The sequence below is a fragment of the Diabrotica virgifera genome, chromosome 8, assembly GCF_917563875.1.
Source record: "Diabrotica virgifera virgifera chromosome 8, PGI_DIABVI_V3a".
Classification (NCBI taxonomy): domain Eukaryota; kingdom Metazoa; phylum Arthropoda; class Insecta; order Coleoptera; family Chrysomelidae; genus Diabrotica; species Diabrotica virgifera.
In genome coordinates, this window is record NC_065450.1 from 199,715,335 (window position 1) to 199,740,139 (window position 24,805).

The window sequence follows — 24,805 nt, forward strand, 5'->3', positions numbered from 1 at the left end:
AGACTTAAACAAGGGTGTGGGTCGGTATAAACTTGGACTAAATTCTTATACCAAGTATAATCTATACCGAAGTTATTCCATGTTTATTGGTAGTGATTTTGCCTATACTTGATTTATTCTCAGTATAACTTTTATACTTGGTTTATTAGTAACAGTGTTATACTTTAATTAACAATAATTATATAGAAGAACTCAAAAGGAATAATTTGAGCTTAAGAAAATGTTCGTAAGTTTATTTTTGGTCAAGATATCGATATTTTAATGGCGCGCTATGAGGCGCAACATCGGCTCACAGTCAAGTATTTTTCGACGCTTTATCGATCGTAACTCGGCTTCTACGCATGCAAATGAACCAATATGTGATATCCATATAAAAATAGATCGAGTTATTTTGCAGCATCATCATTGCATATAAAACGAGCATTTATGTTGTGGCGGCATACACACAATTGACGTGCCTTGATGATACTGCAAAAGAACTATATCCACTTTATATGGATACTATCCACTATCCACTGTATATCTATATTATATAGATTATATCTATATCATATAGATAATTAGACTCTGAAGCCCCAAAAAGTTTTAGTTTTACTACCTACAAGAACAGACTTAGTACCACCATGTAACGGTAAAAATTGCTCTAAGAACTTATGCAGATGTCAAAAAGCTGAGATTCTCTGTATATCTCGATTCAGATGCATGAAACAAAAAGTTTGTGAAAATGGTATTAATAAATAATATTAACTTACTTTTGGTTCTTTCTGAAATATTAGTTTTTAATGTTTTTTTCTCATTTAGTACAAAAAATAGAAGACAAAGTAAATAGAATGAAAGGTGATTTGAGGTACAGTATGATGATTTAATTATAAGAATTATATGATAAAATTTTATTAGGCTCTTCAAAAATGAAAAATGAAGATAACGTATATATACATAGAAATTAGAATTTGCATCGAGAAGTTCGTGCGTAAACCTTTACGCGGTGAGCCGGTCTTGCGCCTCAGTGCGCACTATTAAAATATCGATATCTTGGCCAAAAATAAACTTACAAACATTTTCGTACGCTCAAAATGTTCCTTTTGAGTTCTTTTATCATTATTGTTAATTAAAGTATAAATGTTTATAGCTTAAATTTGTTTGAAACCCTTATAAACAAATTAATGTACAATTTTTTTAAGAAAATTATTATTTCAAATGGGTATAACTTTAAAACAAATAAAGATCAAGTAATTTAACAAACTCTGTTTGGAAGCCTATTAATGAAGCTTTAAAATGAGACCTTCTAAGGCTCATTTGCATGCGTAGAAGCCGAGTTACGATCGATAAAGCTTCGAAAAATATTTATTTTGCAATTTGCATTGTGCACTAATTTTACAATATTTTGGGTTTTAATTGTTGGATTTAAGTTTAGTAAACGTTTTTTTCTTCGTTTTTTATCACCGAACAAATTTTATTTGAAACATTCTTTTTTATCTCTTTTAGTTTATGAGCCAGAGCCTTATAAACAATTAAATTGTTTATAACAATTTTTTGACCACTCGGATCGAAATCCACCCTCGAAATTCGTAATCAGCAGCCAAAAATCCATAAGAAACCGTTGAGTTTGTCCATCAGAATTGAAAAGGACACGGTGACCTCTATTTGGCGCCTAGACTAGACTCGACATCAAGAACTGAATAAAAAAATCTCATGAGGGAGTTAATAGTTTTTTTTAAATGATGAGCCCAATGACTATTATGCCTGACCATTGACAATGTTTAATATGAGGATGCCTCACAACGTTCATAAGATGCTGATAACTGATGACAAAAAAAATCAATAAAAAATTCGGAACGTCTTTACACGAAAAAGTCGTAAACTTCAATACAAAAATATTGTTTTGTGACTCACGTATTATTTATATACAAATTTCTGTTGCAACTTGAGGTTGATAACAATTGTACGGAAGTTTCTTATCACAATAGGTTATTGGCATTGTTTATTAGAACTACAAATTCATCTATCGGACATGTATGCAGTAAAATAATGATATTTATAATAGTAATAGCAGAATTTTTAGGAGGAAAAAACGGCACAATTTTACCTTTTTCTCTTATTAGTTTCGAATTCTAATTCATTTATATATCGTTCTATCCCCTGAATGTTTTCACGACAATAGTCAAATTTTCCTCGTTAAAATAGGCAAAATGCCCTCATTCCCAAAACTCATTTTTTATGTGATTACAAAATAAGCTATCGCCAAAAACTTCATTTTTTCGTAAGTGTTTAATCAATTTAAAAATTTCAAGAAATTCTCACGCATATTTGGTGCTTTTACAAAATTTGTCTATTTTTTATAGACCCGTAGGTAGGTTAAGTGTACATAAACCATAAAATGCATTTTTTAAAAGCCTATATCTTTTTTTTTGAGCAGGTTTATTTTTTAATTTTATGTATCTTATCAAAAAATATTTTTCTATTTTTTTTTCAGATTATTCTGTAGGGTGTCCTGCAACCCTCAAAATCCCGAATGGTTTTGTAGGGGTTTTGGGGAATTTTTTCCATTTTATAGAGTTAAAAATAGATCAAGTCCAGGTTTTATAGGTTATATATAATTTGAAGTAAATGAGTTCTTTAGGACATTTAAAAATTGAGCGAAACACCTTTAAACCCCCAAAAATTTATTTTGGTTATTAAAGGTTTTTGCGAGTTTTGAAAAAACATTTTTTTGGTGGTTTAATGGTGTTGCGCTTAATTTTTGAATGTCCTAAAGGACTCATTTATTACAAATTATATATCTATAAAAACCTTGATTTTTGTCTATTTTGATGTCTGTAAAATTAAGAAAACCCCCCAAAACCAATAGAAAACAGTTTTTTGGATTGTTGAAGGTGGGCACTTTACGGAAAAATCTGGAAAAAATCAGATATATATTTTTTGATAAAATACACAAAATAAAAAAATAGACCTGCAGTCATCTCCAAAAAAGTTATACTTTTTCTTAAAAAAATGCATTTTTAGGTTTTGTACACTCAACCACAAGTCTATAAAAATGGAATTGGAAAAAGCCTATTCAACTATGCGTTTGAATTTTTTGAAAATTTTTAATTGATTGCAACCCACTGAATAGGGAACTTGCCCATTTTTTTTATTACATAATAATGTTCAGTTTTGTATAAAAATGAGATTTCCAAAATTTCACGCTTCAAAAACTCATAATAATAATTTAGAAGTACAAATTTAAAGTCTTCGGTATCTTAAGATAGATCAAACTACCCGTGACGTCACAGAGTTTAACCCTTAGACAAGGAAAGAGAGAGGACGGGTAACACTCATTTAATACACATGTTCCAAAAGTGAAGCCAGTTTTTGGTTTGTTTGTCACCAAAAACATGGCGGTCACGTCAAATATAACAATGGGTTGCCAGTGGTGGGTGTTCGTTGAATGTTAAAATTTCATAAAAAATAAAGTAAATCCTCATCTAAAATTCGTAATAAAAACATATGTATGTATTGAACCATATGTACGTAATATGAGCAACTTAATAAAACATTTACCGTACACAAATTCTTCATTTTAAATACATTTCATGTTTTCATTTTAAATACTCAATACATAACAATACCCCAAAGATACGTCGATGATCAAAATCTCTGGTGACGGTTTGGCTTCACTTTTGGTCATAGGATTACTCGTCCTCTCTCTTTCCTTGTCTAAGGTTTAACCATATGGTTCCGTTTATGGTTATATTTAGGAATATTCTTCTTCTTATTCTTTAGTTTATTGGCCTCCACCTACTTGGGTATCTTTCCAGCTCGTCGTCGGGGAATAAAGGAAAAATATTTATATTCTAATGACATTTATCGTATGTCATTGTAATAAATATATACCAGTTTGTTAAAATTGGAGTTCGATACAGTTTTTGAAGGAAAGGAAAGAAGGTTTACTATTGAAAACAAAACCATTTTGTAAAAGTATACGTTTTCTATGAATAGTTCAAACGATCAAAAACACTTGTAACGTCAAATAACTGTATTTTCTACTGACGTTTATATTGTCTAATTTAAAATTATATTTACAATTGCTGTAGAATGTAAACATACAACCCCGTGACGTCACGACGCGTTTTTGGCTGGCTGGTATAAGTTGAATTTTTAGTCGTCTTTAGGGGCCAAACGAAAGACAAACAAAACTTTTTTATCTTTGATACATGTTCTAAATTATGTTCTGTTGTGATTTATACCATTTTTTTCGAATTTAAAATTTTATGCAAGTTCCCTATTAAATTTAATCGAAAAAATGACGTTTCTGACGGAAGGGGGAGAGATTGGTGGGGTAAAATTGTGCTGAATGTTATTATTTAATCACATAGAAAGTAAAAAATGAAAAAAAATCAGGGTGTATAAAAAATAAAAAAAAATATGGGAAGGTATTTTGACTATCTTCAATGGGAGTACCTATTAACTGATGTAACGTTCGGAATAAGTTGTTTTAATGGCTTAAGCTTAAGCATTAAGAAAATCAATTAGAAAACGAACCACACCTCAACCGAGAGTCTTCTTAGTCGACGAAGCCATTTTAACTGCACATAAAAACACTTACGTGTCAAATTATTGTACAATTAGAGCATAATATAGACCTAACTTGTTGTTTTTAGCCATCCATCGTATCGTCACATAGCAGAACGCCTAGGTACTCCCTACCTACAACGAGTTCTCAACCAACAACTCACCAACCACATCAGAGACACCCTACCCAGTTTGAGAGATAAACTACAAAAGCAACTGTTACAATTGGAGAAAGATGTGGACCAGTTCAAACACTTCCGACCTGACGATCCCTCTATCAAGACTAAGGCGATGTTACAGTAAGTATAGAAGGAATAATTTACGTTTTAGTAGTAAATAGAGGATTTTTACATTATGTACAGCTGCGGCCATTGAATAGTTTACACTCTTACATATCTAATGTGTGTCCCACCTTGACTTTACAGTACAGGTTCTTATGACCAACAGTGATGCCAAATTTTATCAGAAACAGGTTTTAAGCAAATATACTTTTTTCTATAGGATAACTTGGAATTAATATTATTGACATTTTGTGGCTGTCAGGGGTTCTAAAACATTTTTTTTCGAAAAATAAATGAACTAACAACAATTAATGAACTTCAACGAATCAGATGAACTAACTAAAAAATAAAGTAACTAAAATTAGTTTTAAGTTTAAAATTTATACTAAATTTTAATGAGGGCGTAAACACATTAAAATGACATTAATTTCAGGTTGGAAATCAGTCATAAAGAATATCAATAAACTGCAATTAGGATTCAAATTTTCCAAATAAGCAATCAGTTACTCAATACAATGTTATCAGTAATAATTATAAGTTTATTTGATATTCTTTGTTATAATTTAATTTAGGTGAACTGACCATCAATCATTATAATTTATTTATTCTCAACTGTAGGACAATATAAAACTTCACTTAAACGTGACTGACAATCTATTTTATATTTTCTTGACATTACTTCAGAGCTGTCTATACTGTCAATGCATAAATTAACAACCATAGAACAACATCCACTTTTAATGTTAGATATTCTAACATTCTTAACCAAAAAAAGTTATTACGCATATCGATTATAAAATTGCCGATTACGTTTCGAAAATGACTATCACTCACAAAAAACAATGAAAAATATTGTTTTACTACAGTGCTATTGACTGTAACGGGTTAGTTTTAATTTAACATTTTTAGGGCCCTACATTTTTAGGACCCCGGTAATGTTCGATTGAAAATTCTTTTAAAGAAAATCGTTTAAATAGCAAAGGGAGCTCCTCTCAGGTTATTTACTAACACCTTATCTAGTTGCTCTGTGTGAGATCTTCGTTTGATTTTCCATATGCACATATGGCTCACGTTAAAAACTGCAGCAACTTGTCTTGCACTTGTAGTGACCAACCTCTTTCGAGTTTGCGCGGCATTCAAATGCATTCTAGGCATTTTGGAATCGTTTAATAACTTTTTATTTTATTTTTCAATACTTCCAATATTCCAAAATTGACATTTTTGGCAAATTCCATACGACACTGCAATTTTACAGTATTACAATGTAAAAATGAAGGTCTAAACAATTCAGTGGCTGAAGCTGTACCATTTCATCGCTCTTAACGTTTTCGTTTTTCTTCGCCGATTTCACGAACTATATCAGTAGTTTTAACTCATAGAGCTTTAAGAAAACTAATCATTCGATTATCTAAAGTTCTTCTGCTATATGTAGAGATTTTTTTAAGGATGATCCAGCAATTGCAAGTGGACTTCGACAGAACTATTGAAGGTTCCGGCTCGGCACAAATCAACACGAACGAACTGTCAGGCGGTGCTAAAATCAACAGGCTATTCCACGAAAGGTTCCCCTTCGAAATTGTCAAGATGGAATTCGATGAGAAGGAGCTCCGCAGGGAGATCGCCTTCGCTATTAGAAACATTCATGGTATTAGGGTAAGTTTGTACTTGTTTTCCGTATTTGGTAGTATTTTTTTATCTAACAGAGCGGTTGTGTGGCTATTTAAAGTTTTCGTGAGCTCCCGGACTATTTCGGTGGACAGACAGAGACGAACCGATTAGTCCTGGAGGCAATGGCGGATCCAGGGGGGGATGGGATCATTTTTTTTTATTTATATAATATAAAGATTATATAAACATTCATTTATTTTTATAAAAATTCAGCTAATCGGCCCTACCTCTTAACGATCCGTGCCAAAATCACCGTAAAAATTTGACACTTCCTCCCAGACTATATGTATCCCGGTTGCGAATTTACAAAAGCTATACTAATTAAGTCATGGGTGCGACTGAATTCGAGTAGGTTTTGTATGCCGAATATTAGTTACATATTCTATACTATTACAGTCCACAAATTAATAGTTAATGTAAAGTTACTGTATTGGTGTAGGATTTGTAAGCGAAATTTTTGATTATTATTGAGTAAATGTCTATACTGTTTCAGTCATGGACGTATAAATAAAGATTTATACGTTTATATAAAGACTAAGATACCATCATCAGATATCAAATTTTATTAATAGCATACGGGGTATGTCAAAAAATATGATTTTCTCTCAAGAGTAAAGCACCTTTATATTCCACAATATTGAAAATTGTTATTATCGAAAGTTGTTTGGAATTAAAAATTATGTTCATAATAAAAAAATTATGTGCGCAATTACATTCTTCTAATTGAAAAAAACATTTTTTTTGAAGATACAAACATCATTTTTTATTTAAGTATGATAACTCCAAAATTATTAATTTTACCAAAAAAGTTATTCTTTATAAAAAGTTTTGCACGTTCTACAAAATAAGCGTCAATCATAATATTTCACATTTTATCAATTTTATACGGGGTATGTCAAAAAATGAATTTCTCTCAAGAGTAAAGTACCTTTATTTTGCACAATATTGAAAAATGTTATTATAAAAAGTTGTTCAGACTTAAAACACATGTAGTGTAGGTATGAGTATACAAGTACATACATACTTTAAATTAAAATATTGTGAACTATAAAGGTACTTTACTCTTGAACAAAATTCATATTTTTTTGACAAACCTCGTATAAAATTGACAAAATTTGATAAATTATAGTTGTATCTTAGTTTCCAGACCATATAAAACTTTTTATAAAGAATAACTTTTTTTCGTAAAACTAATAATATCGGAGTTATCAATGTTATCATAAATAAAAATGATGTTGGGTATCTGTAATTTGAGAAAATATTTCAATTTTTCTTTAACTAGAAGAATGTAATTGCATATTAGAAGATTATTTTTAAGTCCAAACAAATTTTCGTAATAACAATTTTCAATCTTGTGAAATATACAGGGTGTACAGAAACTCTACCGACAAACGAAGACAGGAGATTTTTAGATAATTGTAAGATAATTTAACCCAATTCACCTAGTCCGAAAATGCTTCCTAAGGGAGCTAGAGCTCTTTGAAGATGGCGTCATGTAATTAATTTTTCTTAAACACCTCCAGAACGCTTCTATTTAGAAAAACGAAAATTAGTATGCATATTTACTTTCCAGAAATGAATCGATTCCATCCATTGTGAATCTCTAGTACCGGTCATATGCGTCCGTTTTGGGTAGGGCAAAAGTTATTTTATCGCATAACTTTTTTGTCTTCAACTTTTAAGCATTCTTGACACTGGATTATTAAATTATGAGGTGTTATAGTACTAAAAGGTACTCTTGCTGTAAGTCGGTAGGACACACCGTTTTCTAGAAAAATCGATTTGAAAGTTTTTCGTTTTTGGAATTTGAAAAAAAAACGGTGTATTTTACTAACTTAAAGCAAGAGTAACTTTCAGTACTCGAATACCTCATCATTGAATAATCTAGTGTCAAAAATGCTTAAAAATTAAGGACAAAAAAGTTACGCTATAACTGTTGACCTACCCAAAACGGACGCCTATGACCGGTACTAGAAATTCGCAATTAATAAAATCGATTCATCTCTGGAATATAAATAAATGTACCAGATTTCGTCTTTCTAAATAGGTTTTTTTTGAATTTTTTTTTTAAATTCAAACAACGAAAAATTTTCAAATCGATTTTTCTAGAAAACGAAAATATGTGGTCAAAAAATAACCGTTGCCCTGACCAAAACGGACGACTATGATCGGTACTATAAATTCGCAATAGATGGAATAGATTTATCTCTGAAAGATAAATACGCGTACCAATTTTTGTTTTTCTAAATAGAAGCGTTCTGGAGGTATTAAGAAAAACTCATTACAAGACGCCATCTTCAAAGAGCTCTAGCTCCCTTAGGAAGCATTTTCTGACTAAGTGAATAGGGTTAAATTGTCTTAGAATTATCTGAAGAATAATCTGTCTTCGTTTGTCGGTAGAGTTTCTGGACACCCTGTATAAAGGTACATACTTTACTTTTGAACGCAGAACCGAAAGTCCCTTTAGTTTATAAAGTACCGTAGTTACGCAGAACTTTTTATGAAGAATAACTTTTTTTCGTAAAATCAATAATAAAAAAGTTTTCCATATGGTTCCAACTTACAGGAACATACTGTATATATTGTTGTTCTGAAGCTATTTTCTTGTGGCATTTTTATAATCAAGTATATTCAAATGGGAAATAAACCACAATTTTACCTAAAAATGATTATTTTTTAAATTTATTTATTAAAATCATTATTTTGTATTTTGACAACGACACCCGACTTGGGCGTCGAAACGTTAATAAAATCATTTTTAGGTAAAATTGTGGCTTATTTCCCATTTGAATATACTTGATTATACTGTATATACTCGTACATTAGTAGTTATTCATTTGTTTTTAATTTTTAATCATATCCAAATATCTATTATTCATTTTAATTTTCAAAATGTATCTAAATTTTATGATATAATAATAAATCCACTTAAGTAAATACTTGATTAGTTTTACTTACATGACTGAAACAGTATAGACATTTACTCAATAACAATCAAAAATTTCACTTACAAATCCTACACCAATACAGTTTAATTTGTGGACTGTAATAGTATAGCATATGCAACTAATCTGCATACAAAACCTACTCGAATTCAGTCGCCCCCATTCCCCATGACTGAATCAGTATAGCTTTTGTAAATTCGTATCCCGGTTCACTACTCCACCAGGGAATAAGCAAAAAAGACCATAAATATTTCGAAGAAAAAGACACAATAAGACTATTTAAAAACAATTTAAAGGAGAAAGAAATCTAATTCAGAGTCAGGGTAAGGGATATTAAATTGTTTCTTTTTCCTTATAGGTTGGTTTGTTTACTCCAGATATGGCTTTTGAGGCTATAGTAAAAAAGCAAATATCTCGGCTGAAGGAACCTTCTTTGAAGTGCGTCGATTTGGTCGTGCAGGAGCTGTCAAACGTTGTTAGGATGTGCAGTGACAGGGTAAGTAATAGACTCTTTAAATATTATATTATAGACTTTCTTCTTCAGCCTGTTTGCATCCACTCCTGTACAAAGGCCTCCCCATGAGTTCTCCATTCTTCTCTGTTTTGTGCTATTTGGTGCGTTTCTCCCCATTTTTGCTTTGATGTCGTTTAGCCATCGTTTTTGTGGTATTCCTCTACTGCGACTGTGCTCGCGTGGTCTCCAATGTACAATGTTTCTCGTCCACCTTTCGATGTTTTGTCGTGCCACGTGTCCTACCCAGTTCCATTTCATTTGCGCAAGCGGTATCGGGTAGGTACCCCTCTATGATCCCGATAAAGGGTAGACCTACTTCAGGGAGGTAGCGTACTTGCCCACGCGAGCTCCTGGTCTTTCCTTCACTCCCTACTTAGAGGTAACCAGGCCCAAACCCCAGTATTATCCTACCTAAATCCCAAATTCCTTCCCTATATCCCCCTCACACTCACCAACCCGTCTTGCCAGCGTGTCGAGTTATGGCTAACTCACCCCAAATGAGTTTTAAAACGACAGGATCTGGTCCCCAGGTGGGTATCCCACACCTCTAAGGAGGTCAGCCTCATGGAATTTGCGGGAGACAAAAACTCGTTAAAACACCGAAAGCAACATATTATAGATATACTTTAGCTACAACTATTTATCTTAATAAATATGTGTTTAGAAATTTGTCGTCTTTGTACCATCACTTCTTTTTCGGTCTAATTACTGTTCTATATCCTCTGGGAGGCTTGACATGGAGGGGGTATGACATGTCGACAGTGCTTCTCATGGTGGCATAATTTGTAAGCCGTCCCCCACGAGCGATAAATTCAGTTCTTTTTCTTTATTATATTTTCTTACCTTAGTAATGAAATCCACCTCTTCTTTTGAACCAGATCCTTTGGAATCACAAAAAGAATCTACATATTCCTCTTTCACTATAGTGTTTACAATTTAGGGCAAAGTACATTACCATTTTTATTATACAAAATACAATGGTTCACAAAAGTTCCTAACCTTTGCTTGGGGAATATCACTAACAAACTATACTTGACGTCAGAGTGTACCACGTGACCTATAATCATAGTTATGCTTCCAGCGGATAGCCTTTCTTTCGTTGCCGATATTATCGGTATCTCCTTTTCCCACTTGTTCTCGATAATTTGTGCGTTTAGCCTTCATAGTGCATTATTTAACTCTTCAATTTTGTCGCTAGATGGCCCGCTATCCTCGATTACGAGAAGAAGTAGAACGAATCGTTACTACGCATATTAGGAGCAGAGAGCAAAACTGCAAAGAGCAGTTGTGCCTACTTATCGACTGTGAATTAGCATACATGAATACTAACCACGAAGACTTCATTGGATTTGCAAAGTAAGTCACATTTTTTTTCAAAAATACACTAAGCGTCAAAATTAACGCACCACCTTAAAAATGGGACATTTTTGAAGCCTCGCATTTTCTAAACCTGTTGTCCGATTTTAGTGATTTTTTTAGTATGTTATAGTTTTATTCTTCAAGAATATCTATGTAATAATATTGTTGCTAAACAGGTAAGTGTCATTGTATACCGGGTGTAACAATGATAGTGTGTTTTTTCCTCAAAGTTCGGAAAACCCTGCGGAATATTCTAGCGTGTATAAAATATTGAAATTAAAACTCAACTGTAGCCTTAGGCTTTCTTAACATTTTGCTTTTTGATTCATTCGCTTATGTTGCATAACAAAAAAAGGCAGGTACTTTAACAACTATCAACTTTCTTCATCAATACAGGGTGTTTCTTAATAAGTACGACAAACTTTAAGGGGTAATTCTGAATGAAAAATAAAGACCGTTTGACTTATAAACATAGAAAGTTACTAGTTGTTAAAGTACCTAACTTTTTTATTACGCAACGTAAGCGAATGAATCAAAAAGAAAAATGTTAAGAAGCCCTAAGGCTACAGTTTAGTTTTCAATATTTTATATACGCTAGAATATTCCACAGGGTGTTCCGTACTTTGAGGAAAAAACACACTATCATTTTTACACCCGGTATACAATGACACTTACTTGTTTAGCAACAATATTATTACAGCGATATTCTTGAAGAATAAAGCTATAACATACTAAAAAAAATCAATAAAATCGGACAACAGGTTTAGAAAATACGAGACTTCAAAAATCTCCCATTTTTAAGGTGGTGCGTTAATTTTGACGCTTAGTGTATATTGTTTACCTAGTGATTTTGTCTTAATGGTCAATGGTCTACTCTACTGTACAGCATGAGAAGTGCTCTAGTCGCTCTATAGTCTGTCCCACCTTGACTTTACAGTACACGAACATATGGCAATGCATTCCTTATGGGAGTTTTTAGCGCGGCGATGCCGATTTTCTTCACAAGAATTTTCAATCGAACATTACCGGAGTCCTAAAATTGTAGGGCCCTAAAAATGTTAAATTAAAACTAACCCGTTGCAGTCAATAGCATTGTAGTAAAACAATATTTTTTATTGTTTTTTGTGAGTGATAGTCATTTTCGAAAAGTAATCAGCAATTTTATAATCGATATGCGTATAACTTTTTTTGGTTAAGAATGTTAGAATATCCAACATTAAAAGTGGATGTTGTTCTATGGTTGTTAATTTATGTATTGACAGTAGATACAGACAGTTCTGAAGTAATGTCAAGAAAAATATAAAATAGATTGTCAGTCACGTTAAGTGAAGTTTTATATTGTCCTACAGTTGAGAATAAATAAATTATAATAAATTGTTGATGGTCAGTTCACCTAAATTAAATTATAACAAAGAATAACAAATAAACTTATAATTATTACTGATAACATTGTATTGAGAAACTGATTGCTATTTGGAAAATTTGGATCCTAATTACCGTTTATTGTTATTCTTTATAACTGATTTTCAACCTGAAATTAATGTCATTTTAATGTGTTTACACCCTCATTAAAATTTAGTATAAATTTTAAACTTAAAATTAATTTTACTTGGTTTATTTTTTAGTTAGTTCATTTGATACGTTGAAGTTTATTAATTGTTAGTTCAGTTATTTTTCTAAAAAAAATGTTCAATGGGTATTGAATGTATTCGGGTTCAAAAATTGCACTTTTTCGATTTTTTGAAAGTTCACCCGCGTTTATCTCGAAAACTATGCATCCTACGAAAAAACTTGTAAGAACATTTTTTGCTGAGAATCACCCAAAATATACAACAAAATCTTTTGTTTTGCGAAAAATCGCTGTTATGTAATTCCGCAAGTTCTTTGTTTATAACAATCGATGATTCTTTTAAATGAGAATAGGGGTCGTGTGCTAGCTCATTTGAAAGGTTGTTCAATTTTCTATACAGTACTATAAACATTAAGATCATTATTTATACAGGGTGACCAAAAATTTTTTTGAATTATTAATTAAACAATTAATTTAATTAAACATTTTTTTGACACCCTGTATAATTAATCATGTTAATGTTTATATTACTGAATAGGAAATTGAATAACCTTTCAAATGAGCTAGCGCACGACCCCTATTCTCATTTAAAAAAATAGTCGATTACGTCATCACGCCCAAATGGATGACGTCACTAGTACGATATATTATATGTCAAAAAATCATAATTTAAAAATCGATTAACTTTTGTATTTTGCATTTTTTCTAATTCTGTAAATAAAGCAGTTTACAAGGGGGTCAAAATATAGTGAATAACCCTGTACATTCACTGGGGCCGACCGACCGGCTCTGTCCCGTCATATAGCTGACCGACTATAATAACTTTTATATATATTTAATTTAGAATGTGTGTACTGATTTTTAGCCTTAGTAAATGGATTTAATTACCTTCGTAGGAAAGCAACTTTGATACCCTCTCAGTAACCCCTGTTCTACTTTTCGCTTGACCGACCGCAGTATGTTTCTCTACACAATCACAGTAATCAACTGTGAAAAATCTAGCTTTAGTAAATTCAAAGAGATTTTTCAGCGCTGCCTCCTGGACTATAAGTAACCTACTGACCAACCGAACGGTTCAACTGGCTACTTATGCCGATGATATTAATATTATGAGTAGAACATCAACAGGAACACAGGAAACATACGCAGAGTTAAAAACACAAACAAAAATGCTAGGGCTGGAAATTAACACAGAAAAAACAAAAATAATGACTCAGACGAGAAGAAATATAGTCCCACAAAACATTATACATGAAGATGACATTGAAACGGTTGGAAAGTTTACATACCTGGGAGTAGAAATATATGCCGACGGATCAGAAGACGGAGAAATACGGAAGAGAATAACGCAGGCAAACAGAGCTTATTTTGCCCTCTCCCATATATTTCGGTCTAAAAGTGTCCACCGAAATACAAAGATGAGAATCTATAAAACTTTAATTCGACCAATAACATGCTATGACAGTGAAGCCTGGGTCCTGAAAGAAACACCAAAAACAAACTCGACACATACGAAAGGAAAGTACTGAGGAGAATACTAGAACCTGTGAGGGAAAACGTAATCTTCAGAAGTCGATACAACAACGAACTTTATCAACTTTATAAGGAAGCACCCCTGTCAGACTTCATTAGAATACAAAGATTGCAATGGGCCGGACATGTGATAAGAATGGGAGAGGATAGGCTACCAAAAACAGCACTGAATGCTAGAATGCAGGGAAAGAGACCGGTTGGAAAGCCAAGAAAGCGCTGGGAAGACACTGTAAACAGCGACGCACAAGCCCTTTTAGGAGTCCGTTTATGGAGAAGAGCAGCCACAGACAAGCAAGGGTGGAGGCAAAAAATAAAGGAGGCCAAGGCTCAATTTGGGCTGTAGTGCCGTAGAAGAAGAAGAAGCATACGTTGGACGGAGGTAGCAGAATTAAAATGAGCTCACTGTCATGGCGACCGTTCCGTAACATGTTTCGCAAGTACCGCCACATTCAGAGAACGAAAACAGTTGCGGAACCGTTCCGTCACTTTTTTGTCTCCTGAATGCGACAAGTGCTTTAAATATTTTTAGTTCAAGTAAAAACTTCATCCGTAGTCCAAAATCGTCGTAAATTCGTGAAATATACTATTAGACCAGTAAGGATCTGTGAAAAAACGTCTATTTTTGGATGTGAGAGGTGGCATTCGGATTTTTGCAGATAAAGTTAGGTGACACCTTCAGTAATAATAATTGACTTATGCTCCTTCTCAAATATGCCCGGAACATTAATAAAAAAATGTAAAATATTTAAAAATTTCGAAAAACGTCGATTTTTTTCTGCTTCCTTTGCTTATAACTTTAAAACGATTCGTTTTGGAACAAAGTCGTAGAGAAATAAAATAAAGATAATTGAATTTTGTATGATGTACAACTGGTCAAAAATGTCTTAACGTATTACCTTTTCTGCAATATAGCAATAAATACAAAATAAGGGGGCAAAATACGCCTGTTGTTATCCAATGTTTTTAACCACTTTGGTGGCACTTAGAACCTTAGTAATTCGCTTAGGAAATTCTTTGTAACATACTTAAACCGTGTACCAAATTTCATTAAAATCGACTTAATAGATTTTGCATAATAAATTTGCAATCTAAATGTTTTTAAAAAAGTTCAAATTTTTTAAAATCTTTATGAACAAAAACTAGACCATTTAGAAGTTGGCTAATTTTTGAAGTTATACTTCTTTAGGCGCGATTGAGATTGAGGGTGAATTTATATTGATCTGCACGCATGCGCACACCGACATTATGGTATTAGTCGTTATACCCTGATTGGGTGTTAATGATCTGTCAATAATAAATAATTGTTCAATATGAAGGTAAACAAATGTATAATATATTAGTTTTATTGTTGTGAGGACAGAAACAATAAAGTTTATAATTGTAGTGACATTTAAATAGTTTTTAAAAGCAACAGGTACGTAATAATTGTAAATGAATATTTGAACCTACCAAAATACATAGTATGTAATACTTTTATTTACATAATTTGATTACCATCAAAATTTCTATCAATGTTCACCTAATATATTGTTTTCTTACTCTATGTTTTGTTGTATTTTTTCAGTTCTAAATCATTTCAATTCAAAATCAAAATAATTTAATTTAATCCAAAAATGTCAAAAGCTTAATCCGTTAGTTAGTCGATCTTCGCACATAATGACACATTGCCTCCGTGGCGAAGCGTTTAAGACGAATGAACCCCAATATACCAACCGCGCTGATAGCTGGTTCGAATCCCAATAAAAACTTTTATTGTTTTATTTTTTTTTATACATTTTATTATTGTAAGTATATTTATTATATAATTTTATTTTCAGAAAATACGTATTTAGTTAAAAAATTTTCCGACAATTAATGTTCAGAAATCATTTGTGGCATTTTTAATGTGTTTGTGTGTGTTTTATTCTTTTATTATTTTAATTTTTGGCACTGTTTTAATAAAAATGTTTGAGAAGTAGTTAGTATAAATTAGTTTAATATTTAAATAAAATATAAATAAAAAGTATATTAATTTCGTTTAAATCATATTTATAATAGAAGTATAACTTCTTACGTGCGTACAAAGTACACACACATTCTTTTTTACATATAAAGAGGTGCTCTACCTATCTAATACACTTTACAGAATTAAAATCGGAATAATTAAGGGGCCTCAGCAATGTTTTAAACTTATAAACAATTTTTTGGCTTACAAACAAATAGCTTTGTTTAATAATAAAAAAAAAATAATTTTTAGCAATGCAAATATTAAAACCGGTATAATTTGACTTAAACTTTCAAATGCTGTCAGCAGAATTGCTATTTTATTTTTTAATCAAAAGTTATTCGCGTTCAAAAATTGCAATTTTTCAAAAACTATGCATCCTACGAAAAACTTGTAAGAACATTTTTTGCTTAGAATTACCCAAGAAATACAAAAAATGTTTTATTTTGCGAAAAATCGATGTTATGTAATTCCTTAAGTTCTTTGTTTATAACAATCTTATCGACATCCGGATCAACTGTTACCGAAAAAAATCGTGTTTTACGGGTCAAAAAATACATAAAAATCTTGGGTAAGTCCATCTAAATAAAGGAGCCCGTAGCACCCCCTCCTGGCCACATCACTAATTTGTTTATAAGCTAAAAAATTGTTTATAACTTTAAAACATTGCTGAGGCTGCTTAAATAATCCGATTTCAATTCTGTAAAGTGCATTAGATAGGTGGAGTGTTTCTTTATATGTAAAAAAATTGACAAATCCTTTGTATGTTGTAGTTTTTGTTATGCAAGATTTTAAAAAATTTTAATTTTTTAAAAAACATTTAGATTGCAAAATTTTTATTCAAAATCTAGTAAGTCAATTTTAATGAAATTTGGTGTACGGTTTTAGCACATTACAAAAATTTTCTAAGCGAATTAGGAAGGTTCCAAGTGTAACCTAAGTGATGGAAAATCATTGAATAAGGACAGGCTTGTTTTGCCCCCTTATTTTATATTTATTGCTATTTTGCAGTAAGGGTGATAAATTAAGACATTTTTAACCAACCGCATCTGATAGAAAATTTAATTATCTTTGTTTTATTCCTATACGACTTTGTTCCAAAATGAATCGTTTTAAAGTTCTAAGCAAAAAAAGTAGAAAAAAAAATGAAATTTTTTGAAATTTTTAAATATTTTATTTTTTTTATTAATTTTCCGGGCATATTTGAGAAGGAGCATAAGTCAATTATTATTAACGAAGTTATCACCTAACTTTATCCGCAAAAATCTGAATGCCACCTCTCACATCCACCTAAAAACAGATTCTTACTGGTCTATTGTAACACTTACGTTGCTTATATCGTGTTATTTTTGAAATATATCAAGGGTTTTTGCCACACATTTTTTTTAGTGCACAAAGCCAGTCCGAGAGCGCGACAGCCAAAGGCACCAGAGGCACTCTCGGCAACCAAGTGATCCGAAAGGGCTACATGTGTATCCACAATTTGGGTATAATGAAAGGTGGTTCGCGAGATTACTGGTTCGTACTCACGTCGGAGAGCATCTCCTGGTACAAGGACGAAGAGGAGAGGGAGAAGAAGTACATGTTGCCTTTGGACGGTCTGAAACTGAGGGATATCGAACAGAGTTTTATGTCGAGAAGGCATATGTTCGCCATTTTCAATCCGGACGGAAGAAATGTATATAAGGTAAGTGTTTTCTCTAGTGGTTTTCGTATGAACCCGTTTTTCATTATCAATCAGTTCGATTTTATGTTTGAGCGACTTTATAACGTTGCCTAATAGTTGAATTTATATATGAATACTGGAAATTTCTAATTTGACGAAAGTACAAAGCTTTTTCATGTGTTTACGAGATGTATATGACAAAAATATTATTTAATGAATAGTAATAGTTTGTAATGTTTTTACGTAAAAATGCATAGTAATAACTTGTTTATTTATACATACTGGAAATCTTTCAAACAATATAGACTTTTATATATGACGTACATTATAAAAATATAAGTGCAGGCGTAAATGTAAAACTAGTCTACCGAAAGGTTAAAGAAGAAAATACAAGTAAAATACCTTAGTTTACAAAACCAAAGAATAGCCAGTAATAGAGGAAGCTTGGTTCGGAATCACTTTGGTAACTACCATCAGGGTCTCTGATGACGATGATCAAAAACCCCTCCTTTCACCTTGAAATTTCCAAGAAGTACAAGAAGTGATCCACAATGACCAGGAGGTTGTAAAAAGTGGTATCTTATTGCTTGATCTATTCTTCTTTTTGAAAGGGGTTAAAGTCAGTGACTAAAGGGCAGCTGAAGAAGTTCAAGAAGAGGTTTAGCAATAAGAGACCACTTCCTACAGCCCTTATTCCTAACAGACCTTAGTCTGGAACTTCGTTTTTTCTGTCTTTCTGTATGGCTGTGAAAGTCGGACAATGGACTATGAAACAGAAAAAAGAATAGATGCCTTTGAGATGTATATTATAGACAGATGCTGAGAATTCCATGGGTACAAAAAGTTGAGATATGATGAGATACTTTGGCGCATGAGTAAACAAAAAGAAATATTTTAAAGTCAAAGAAGACACTTCTGGTCACCGGATATCCCGATAGCATGGTTACCAAAGTAGTCCAAAACTAGGCTACTTTGCTTCTGGACCATTTTGGCAACCATATCATCAGTTTCTCCGTACCTCCTTTGACCTTAAGATTTCCAAGATGTACAAAAAGTTAATAACAATCACCAGCAGGTTGTAAAAAGTAGTATCTTATCGATAGATTTATTCTTATTTTCGAAAGGGATTGAGGTAATTGACAAAATTTTAGCTGAAGAAATTCAAGAAGAGATGCAGCGATAAAAGACCACTTCTTAAAGCCCTCTGGTCATTGTCGATAATTTCTTGTACTTCATGGAAATCTTAAAACTTATTCAAATTATGGTCCAAAACCAAGCTTATTCTACTACTAACCACCATGGTGGAAAGAAAGTGGGGAAATATTCCAATTTTTGGATTTTTCAACTGTATTTTCTTTACAGGACTACAAACAACTTGAATTGAGCTGTGAAACATTGGACGAGGTCGATTCGTGGAAAGCGTCGTTCCTTCGGGCCGGCGTCTATCCCGAAAAGCAGACGGAAACATTGAACGGCGAAGATGTAAGTACAAAATTTTTGTTACTAATGTACAACACTTGTATAAACGTACACAATTTTTTACGTATTCCAACACAAACCACACTCGATTCAAACGCTTAATTTTCTTTTATTTATATTTTTTGTTTCTGTTTTTTTAGAATTCGTCTGACGTAAGTGTTTTTTTGTTTTATGTTTTATGTTTTTATGTACGATATAAGTAGAATTTGCTTCAGTTTATTATGGTTTAGGTGAGCAGTATAAAATGTAAGCAGTTGTTTCACTCTGCTGAGTTTTCTTAGACTTGGAAACGACTTAGGGACCATTTACGCAAAAGTATTTAAAAAAACTTAAAACGAGGTATTTAAAAATGGAAAAATTACTGCCTGGTATTTTTCAACTGGAATATCTGGGGAAATTCATTAGAAAAGGCGTCCCATCTCGTTGGTGTCGAAATTCTTAGTGCGTCATGGTTTTTTTATTAACATTTAAGCAAAAAAAGTGACTTCATTCCTTTCAGTATTGTGAAGAAACTATGCATTGTAGATGAAAACGTTCAACATACGACTATCTTGAAAATAGTTGCTCTTTAAAATTAGATTTTCTAATTTAAAAAATGTTTATAAACAAAAAAATTATTGCCATAAATCCGAAAGTAAGCATTTTTTTCAATTATATATAATTATTAAAATAAACAATAAAAATATTTAAAACACATTTCACGCGAATGTGAGTTTTTATGTAGTATGTACTATATGTGACAAAGATGGACCCGATCGGTGGAGTAGTTTTAAAAAATTCTGTTATATTTGTTTATCCCATTTGAGAGAAAAAATGTCATTTTCAAATGGCTGTACAGGTGAATTGTCAAAATTTTGGATTTTTATTGGTTACTTACAAACATTTGATGTTGTTTTTTTGAAAAGGTCAAAACGGCACAGATAAGTTAATTGTTTATAGGGCGAAAAATGAACCTACTTCATCTGCAAAATTATTTCTAAGTAAACATTTAAAAATAAAGATACTTTTCAAAGAACGTGAAAATTTTAGGCCTTACGAGGAGCCATCTGTACAGTTTTTTTAAATTAACCTATTTTTCTGAAATGGGATAAACAAATAGAATTGTTTAAAAACTACTAGACCAATCGGGCCCATATAGTAAGTACATAAAAACTCACGAAATGTATTTTTTCTACAACCGTGTTAAAAATGCAATTTTTAGCAGTCCATACGAGCGTTAAAAATGCGACTTTAAGGCACTAGTGCTTTAAAAATTTTAAGGCACTGCAGTTCGTATTGACCGTATTGGTACCGTGCAAGTTCGGAAAAGCGACACCTGGTTTCTACGCTCTGCAACTTTATTCGCACTTTTAATTATATTGGTCAATCATGGTCCTGGTTGCTGGATAATTGTCAAGGCCACAGTCCAAAAAAATAATAAGAAGAAAAAATAAGATTCAAGTTATGTTATTTAAACGTAAACAATTGTATGTAGTAAATAAAATTAGTTATTAAAATGCAGTACTGCAAGCAAAATACAATTAATTAAATTTACCTTTATATAATAATTGCATATTGTATCAATATTGTGGAGCAATATATAATTTTCCTTCTTCAGTGACAGTAGATATGAAATATACGTCAATTTGACAATTTCAATTGACAATATGAATTATTTAAGAAAGTTGCAATATTTCTCCGCTATTCGCGCACGATCTTTTCTCGTATCCCCTTCAAGTACTTACACACCGCGAATAGGCAATTTTGATGTAATGTCAAAAAAATATAAAAATGGAATGTCAGTCAAGTTCAAGTAAAAGTTTTTGTAGATATTGTCCTGTTTGTAGAAAAAATATTGTATGATATGCGTGTTAAAAAGTACATTTTTAAGGCACTCATGTGAATTGCAGAACTCACTTCGCTCATTCTTTCAACTTTCACATGCGTGCCTAAATGTGTACTTTTAACACTTATATCATAAATAACTATTAAATATCTTTATGGTTTATTTTAATAATAATTATAAACAATTGAAAGAAATGTCTTTCAAAATCTCGAGTTTAATTTGCAATAATTTTTTGGTTTATAAACAATTTTTAATTTAGAAAATCTCATTTTAAAGAGCAAGTATTTTCAGAATAGTCGTATGTTGAACGTTTTCATCTACAATGCGTAGTTTTTTCATAATATTGAAATCCACGAAGAAAGTTGCATTTTTTGCTAAAATGTTAATAAAAAAATCATCTATCTATCCACACATCTATTTATGGGTACAATTATGTTACAATACTTTTTCAATTATTGTTAACAGCAGCTTGCCGTATTCCCGTCATCCTTTGCCAAACCTCTCTGTCCAAGGTATCGTCTTCTTGAAAATTGCGGTCATACATCGATCTCCTGACGCTCTCATTCCACGACCTTTGCGGTCTACCTCGCTTTCTTCTTCCTGGTGGTCTCCACTGAAATATTTGTTTAAGCCAGTGAAATATTTGTTTAAGCCAACGTTCTTCAGGCATTCTTAATAGGTGTCCAAACCATTTCAATGATTTTTTTTTCTATTCTATTTACTACCGTCTCCTCAGCCTTCATTCTTGTTTAGTTTTCCTTTCCCAACTTGAAATTCTTGCTCTTCTTATATAGTCCATTTCTAGGGATAGTAGCCTTCTTTTCAGATCTGCGTTGAGAGTCCATACTTCCGAGCCATAACCCAATACCAACTCCACTATTGCTCCGGCAGAGCAATAGAGCAAGAGCAATAAAAAAACCATGACGCAGTAAAAACTTCGATACCCATATAATAAAAGTAAACTGTTGATAGTATATAATAAAAGATAGTAATAAAAACTGACACACTAGGCAACTGATTTATCACGTAAAACTGAATAAGAAAGTGCAAGATCAATTGAAGAGAGGAAGTTTCAAAGGTGCTAAGTGCCGAAACTTTTGATTTCGAGTTATTGCCATAGAAAGGTTTTATGTACCATACCAAAGGCGCTAGGTGCCATTCCTAATACTAAACTTTGTATAGGGACTGTAATATACGCCTTTGTTAGGACGTAGAGCATGGCAGATACAACCTTTCTATGGCAATAACTTAAAATAAAAAGTTTTGGTACTTAGCACCTTGGAAACTTCCACTCTTCAATTATTGTTGCAGCATCCCTCGTTCGTTCTTATTTTTTATATCAACAACGTCTCAGTAATGAAATCACTGCTTACATATCGAAACTTTCTACCGCTAGGATCAGACGTACACGATACTACCAGATTTTTTACCTTTTTTTTTTGACAACCCTATTTGCCCCTAATCACTGTGTGTTTGTGTTTTTCGCTTCTGGTGCTGCAGGGTGGTGATCAGGTTCGTAACAAAGTGATAAGTATCACCAACACCAATTTATCTCACAGTTTTCCAAGTAGTGTAGTACATTTTACACATACGCACGTTTTTCTTATTCTTCACATTTTATACAAGGTATCCGGCGCAAGATTCTAATCGTGGAGTATTGTATAAATAAATTTAGCTTAAGCTTATATCTAAAAATCCGTAAAGGTATGCATACATATGCGCTCCGCTCGGTGTGCGTGCCGCTCATGCGCAGCATGTTCGTAAGATTAGTATGTGTTTTCAAGTGGCGCACAAACGGCGCTCACAAGGCGCGCCACGATCTAACTTCTGTCGGTTTTTCAACAAACGCTTTGATGGTTCGCAATACGTATTTGGACGGGTTTGCGAGTGGTTTGGTGGTTTTGGCGCGGCTGAGTTGAATATTTCTTATAATGTGCTGGACGGAAGGAAATATTATTAAACTTATTCATGCTTACCGTGGAAAACCTTTATTGTGGCTACCGCGGGAATCGTTCTCAAAATACAAAACATTAATAAATTAAACAAATTTTGTTTTTGTTGCTTGGTAAAAAAATCAACTAATTTAATTTTATTTGACACATTCATATTGACAATAATTCAGACATATATTATACATTTTAAAGTACATGTAGTTGTAGAAATAAAGTAGATATAATAAATAGTGTAATCTCAAAGAAACGGTAAACCGACACCCTTGCCAGGCCTCTTTTTGTTTACGTTCACCCATAAACGAGAATTTCTAACAACGATAAATCGTTACATTGATTATTAAACAAATATCCGTTACTTTGTAACGGGTAGGTACTTTTTTACATTACTAGTATGTATTATAGGCTATTGATTATGTTCAAAATAAGAGAGCTAAAAGGAACTACAACGTTAACGGGATTTTATTGTCTCATATGGTCAATGGACCTTTATATTTTAAAAAACCGCGGAGTGCTACCATTTAAATGGGTGCGTTTTTGAGAAAGGGGTGAATTAGTCCCTAGGCACAGGGTGAATTAAGGTGAGTTCCATTCACTTTTGGTACAAACACTTCTACAGGAAAATTGTTCCGGGATAAATTTACTATCGAAATATCATATTTTAAAGTCAAAAGTATTTTTTTTTTACAAAAATACATTCAAAAGAAAAGCAAGAAAAAACACGAAAGAACGCAATTTTGTTTTTTGCCCCATAATTTTTTTCCACAGCGATATAGGTATAGGCATTGCTTTAGCGAAAAATAACTTCCATCCTTCGTCTTTAAAATGACGTTTGGTAGAAGTCCCTAAGATTTATATTTTCCGAATTAGGATTTTTCAAAGTATGCCGCTCACAGAATTTTTGAGTCATCTTCCGCATTATTTCGCAAACATTGTTCTGTAACTTTTTTCTACGCCTTTCTAGGTTTATGCAATGGTACATTTAGTAGAAAGAGAAGTCAATTACCTATAAAATCGTCTACTGGGTAAGGCCGTACGACTATTTTTAAACAAGTTATGCTTTTTCAAGATTTTATACTTTTAATGATTTTTGATATTTTTTATGAATATTTTTTAAATTTCTCATTATGACTTTGTTGCTTGTACATTTAGGTATATACATTCTGGAATAAAAAAAGCTTATTTTCTTTACTTTAAAATGGTGCATTGAAATCACCTCTAGGACTATTTTTAAACAAGATATCCGTAGGATGTCCAAGGATATCCGTAATTTGAGAAAAAAATTTATTTTTTTTATTAGAAGAATATAATTGCATATTGTAACATAATTTTTAATTCCCAATAACTTTTCTTAATAACACTTTTCGATATTGTGAAATATAAAGGTACTTTACTCTTGAGCGAAATTCATATTTTTTAACATACCTCGTACACTATTGATAAAATTTGATATCTGATGATTACATCTTAGGTTTTAGACT

At 32.2% G+C, this 24,805-nt stretch overlaps 1 protein-coding gene across 3 annotated transcripts in view; it reads left to right on the forward strand.

The window, feature by feature from the left end:
- Positions 1-24,805, forward strand: part of LOC126890552 (dynamin) — an 84,961-nt gene that overhangs the window by 18,827 nt on the left and 41,329 nt on the right. For all 3 annotated transcript variants that reach the window (XM_050659572.1, XM_050659574.1, XM_050659575.1), the window contains exons 6-11: positions 4,641-4,850; positions 6,278-6,485; positions 9,804-9,941; positions 11,158-11,315; positions 17,795-18,092; positions 19,434-19,553. In XM_050659572.1, the coding sequence (XP_050515529.1) occupies positions 4,641-4,850; positions 6,278-6,485; positions 9,804-9,941; positions 11,158-11,315; positions 17,795-18,092; positions 19,434-19,553 (1,132 nt within the window). The remainder of the gene's footprint in view (positions 1-4,640; positions 4,851-6,277; positions 6,486-9,803; positions 9,942-11,157; positions 11,316-17,794; positions 18,093-19,433; positions 19,554-24,805) is intronic.